Source organism: Citrus clementina, unplaced genomic scaffold, assembly GCF_000493195.1.
Source record: "Citrus clementina cultivar Clemenules unplaced genomic scaffold, Citrus_clementina_v1.0 scaffold_3, whole genome shotgun sequence".
NCBI classification, from domain to species: Eukaryota; Viridiplantae; Streptophyta; class Magnoliopsida; order Sapindales; family Rutaceae; genus Citrus; species Citrus x clementina.
Genome location: NW_006262339.1, coordinates 45,714,385 through 45,718,173, shown reverse-complemented (window position 1 = coordinate 45,718,173; position 3,789 = coordinate 45,714,385). Strand labels below are relative to the sequence as shown.

At 38.2% G+C, this 3,789-nt stretch overlaps 2 protein-coding genes across 2 annotated transcripts; one reads left to right on the top strand and one right to left on the bottom strand.

Moving 5' to 3' along the window:
- Positions 1-989: 989 nt before the first annotated feature.
- Positions 990-1,340, top strand: LOC18048845 (auxin-induced protein 15A). Its single transcript, XM_006444245.2, has one exon. The coding sequence runs from the start codon at positions 990-992 to the stop codon at positions 1,338-1,340; it is 351 nt and encodes a 116-aa protein (XP_006444308.2).
- A 763-nt stretch (positions 1,341-2,103) lies between these two features.
- LOC18048844 (nucleolar protein 16) lies at positions 2,104-3,789 on the bottom strand. The gene is made up of 3 exons (XM_006444244.2): positions 3,287-3,789; positions 2,469-2,590; positions 2,104-2,376 (listed from the first exon to the last, which is right to left on the bottom strand). The coding sequence occupies exons 1-3, from the start codon at positions 3,612-3,614 to the stop codon at positions 2,260-2,262; spliced, it is 567 nt and encodes a 188-aa protein (XP_006444307.1). The 5' UTR covers positions 3,615-3,789; the 3' UTR covers positions 2,104-2,259.

Here is a 3,789-nt window from a genome sequence, read left to right as displayed (position 1 = left end):
TCGGCGTATGCGTAATTAGGATGGTATTGTTTGAATATATATCTGTGACAATTAACATACATGATTAAAAAATTTGCTGTTTGAATACCCAGAATATTTATTGTGTCAACGAACAAATTAATAACATGAAAACCTTAAATTGAATTGAAGAATCAATTTAGAAGATCACATATGCATGCATGCAAAATCTGTATTGACTGAACGTGGGTGATCAGCTGGCGACTTAGACGATGCGAGATTGAGTATCCACTGGAACATCAAAGGGGAGCAAGGCAGCACAATTGGATTTGGTCCATCAACTTTGTCTTTAGCCTCGAACTGATTCAACAATGCTCGAAACATTACAGACGACAAACATTCGATGGGAACCACAAACTTTTGTCGTGCTTCTCCAATGTACATCACCCTGAATCCTTTAGGCACTTTCCTCCTCTTTAACTTCAGTTTTGTCACGAGGGAGATGAGCCTTTCTCGAATTTTTAGCTTAGACATTATTGATCTGGTGAGCAAAGGGAGAAAAATCAGATTAAACCAGTAATTCACTCAATACGGGTCAATAGTACTATTTAATTAAATTAGGTTTTCCATTTGCTTGTAGGTCAAGTACATAGTTTAATTAATTGTCCAATTTTTGCTACGAATTAGATCATAAATAAGCAAACATTAATTAAGTTGTCAAAACCTCATTGGATATTAAGTATTCCATGCAAGCGTGAGCCGTGCCGTAATGTAATATATATGCAAATTAAATATATCTCCTGATCGAGTTAGGAAGTTTCTAAAAACGAAAACCCAATAACTATGGGAATCCTGATTGCTTGGGGACATTAGTCACATCAACACAATTTTACCTCTTATGTATAAATACAACTCCTCGAGAGCGATAGCTTCTTCTTTTTAGTTGCCTAGCTACTACTGGAGTCATTTTGCTGCTCGTTCATTCTTGCTTAACCCACAAAACCTCCCTTTTAATTAAAATTAATTTAATCATGTTCTCGACAAGAAGTGTTCGCAGAAACATTACTGCAGTCATGAAGAGGTTGAGTAACCCCAAGTCCAAGGCATGCTGTGGAATGCTTGCAATTGTTGAACGTTCCGAGATAATAGCTCCGACTCCGAGTGGCCACATACCCATGTACGTCGGTGAGGGGCGCAAGAGATACGATGTTCCGGTGGAGTACCTTAAATTCCACAAGCTTAGAGAATTATTGATGCAATCACAAGAAGATGGCTTTCTCGACTTCAAGATTGACGGTCCCATCACGCTTCCATGCACAACTGACACATTTGATCAGTTTTTGAACCAAGCCAAGACGAGAAGCATCAAGTCCGAACAATGATTCTCTTCCTCAGATATCTGCGCTGAAGAAGGCTCCAAGGCGTCCCTTCTGTCTCGCCGCAAGCTTTGCAATCTTAATTTTGTAATTTTTCAAAAAAATTCTCCAGGTCTAAAGCTGAGACCTGCTGCATCCACGTTATTGTTTTTGTTTAATTCATTCCATGTCCAAGCAATAAAACAACAACAACAATGAATTATTCTTAAATGTTCTTGATTGGCGAAATTCTCTCTCCCTGATTGATTTCTTGCACGACTTAGAATCAACAGTTTCCGACGCCCATTAATGGGAATAGCCAAACCAATGTCCCAGAAATTATCTTATTGTTTGATGTTGATTGTCATATTGTTTGATGTTTCTTACTCTTTGTCATTAACACATTCTTACCGCTCAGGATAACGTATGTATGTGAAAAATCAAAATAAAAATTCTCATTATCCAAGTAAATGGCATCACGGAGATGACTAGAACTATTTCGTTGGTCCGCCGCTTCCACAACTGCCATATTTCAGACCTCAGATTTTAGTGTTACATCAGAAAACACCAAGGCATACATTGTATTTGATGAATGAAGCTACTTTTCAGGGCAGGGGCAGGGCTTCTCACCTAAAATTTTCTATCCATTTAAATTTAGAATATACATCTTGGAAGCAACCCTAACATGTTCACCCACATACCAACGATGTCACACATGCAACGATGACAATTATTACTTTACTTCAAATAGTATCAGACTCTTCTAACTATAAAAAATCTAATCATTTTTTAGGATTAAATTTGCAGCAATAAAATAGAAAATCTAAGTCCATTGAAAACAGGAAGATATTTGTTTACATTCATTGTAAACAAACAATGGTGATGAAGGAGGTTCACATTTTACTTCTTTGATATCCCAAAAATTCCAAGCAAATCTGAGCTGTTCTCAACTAGAAAATATCAAAGGATTTTTATCCTTACATATGTCATATCTTTTGCATAATTTCTCCAAAGTGGCAACAGAATGCTGCATTGCATTTAGTTTTGTATCCCTGAACATTGCCTGCAACGAAAGGGAAGGAAGTTAAGGTAGGCAGACTGTACCAAGAACTGTAATTATAACTCCATAAACATAAATAAGAAGTTGAAATATACCTGATAGTCATCTCCATATGTCTCAACCAGTCGACCGATATAGACTCGCTGAATTGTGGTTAAAGGCTGCAATGATGCTGTCTTCCCATCTTTCCGCTTCTTTCCTAACGCAGATTTCACATCTATTTTTAACAAAAGAAACAGCATTGAAGTCGGGCACAGAAGAACCTTGGAAGTCCAATTTCATATAACTCTGAATGATAAGAAGGTTCCAATAATTTACAATGCCGGCAGAAACTCAATAACTGAACAGAAGAACTCAATCTCATGCTGACAAAAACAAGGCAATAAATATATTCACTTTGACATATTTGCATAAGCAACCAAACTTGATTTACCATAGACCAAAAACACAGCTTCAATAACTGACCAGAACAACTGGTGCGCTCAGCATCTTCTAAAATACCCAGTTGGAATTGCTACAAATCTTAGAATGCCATTTAATTAGGACTTAGCAAATATCAAGTAAATTACGATCATATTTATCAAGCAAGCAAACAAGTCAAACATACCAGCAACAACGTTGCATTTCCAATTAAACTAAACTTGTAAAATTTAAAAAAGAAATTAATTCATCATCATATCAAAATAGTGAACACCTAATACCAAACACTAAGACGAGCAATCTTGAGTCATTTGAGCAGCTAACAGAGAAGGATATGCAAGATTTTCAATAACTAGGGAATTAAACATTTATTGGTGTAAAAACACAATAACTCAACAGCAACACAAAGGTTTAATTGATTACAACCGCAGACAGAATAAAGGTAATTAAATCTAAGATTGAAATTTCATTTGAGAGAGAGGGGAAAACTGACCGTCTTCTTCGAGATCGCTACCAGAATCAATGGGCTCAAATTCGTTAGCGGGTTCATCGGAGGGCTGAGTCACCTGGAGGGACTCGCTTTCGACGATGTGAGAAGTGCGAGATCGCACGCCGAGCAAGTTGGGGTTGGAGACGAGACCGAACGACTTGTAGTTCTGAATGACGCTGGCCTTACCGTCCCACTGGGGAAGTTCGTCAACGAGCGAGCGAAGCTTTGGAGGGAGAGAGAAGGCTGGCTTGAACAAGTGTGGGTTCTTCTTTGGGAGGCCCACTCGAACCTTTGTCCTCGATCTCTTGTACTTCCTTCTTGACCTTCCCATCGCTCGCTGTCTCTCGCTGGCGTTTAGGATTTTGTTTAGGGTTTTGTGGGGGGGACGGTTACGGTTCCAAGCGACTGCTATGTGAATGTGGATGAATAAATGAATAATCACCGAATATGAATCACTGATATCTAAATGGCAAGTACATGACTCGATATTTGGATGAGGCGTTTCT

Bases quoted from the DNA above. Each gene is read 5' to 3' on its own strand.
- LOC18048845 (XM_006444245.2), top strand. From the start codon at position 990: ATGTTCTCGACAAGAAGTGTTCGCAGAAACATTACTGCAGTCATGAAG.
- LOC18048844 (XM_006444244.2), bottom strand. From the start codon at position 3,614: ATGGGAAGGTCAAGAAGGAAGTACAAGAGATCGAGGACAAAGGTTCGA. The intron at 2,591-3,286 runs GTCAGTTTTCCC...TGTTAAAAATAG, and splicing joins TAGCGATCTCGAAGAAGACG to ATGTGAAATCTGCGTTAGGA. The intron at 2,377-2,468 runs GTATATTTCAAC...CTTTCGTTGCAG, and splicing joins CATATGGAGATGACTATCAG to GCAATGTTCAGGGATACAAA.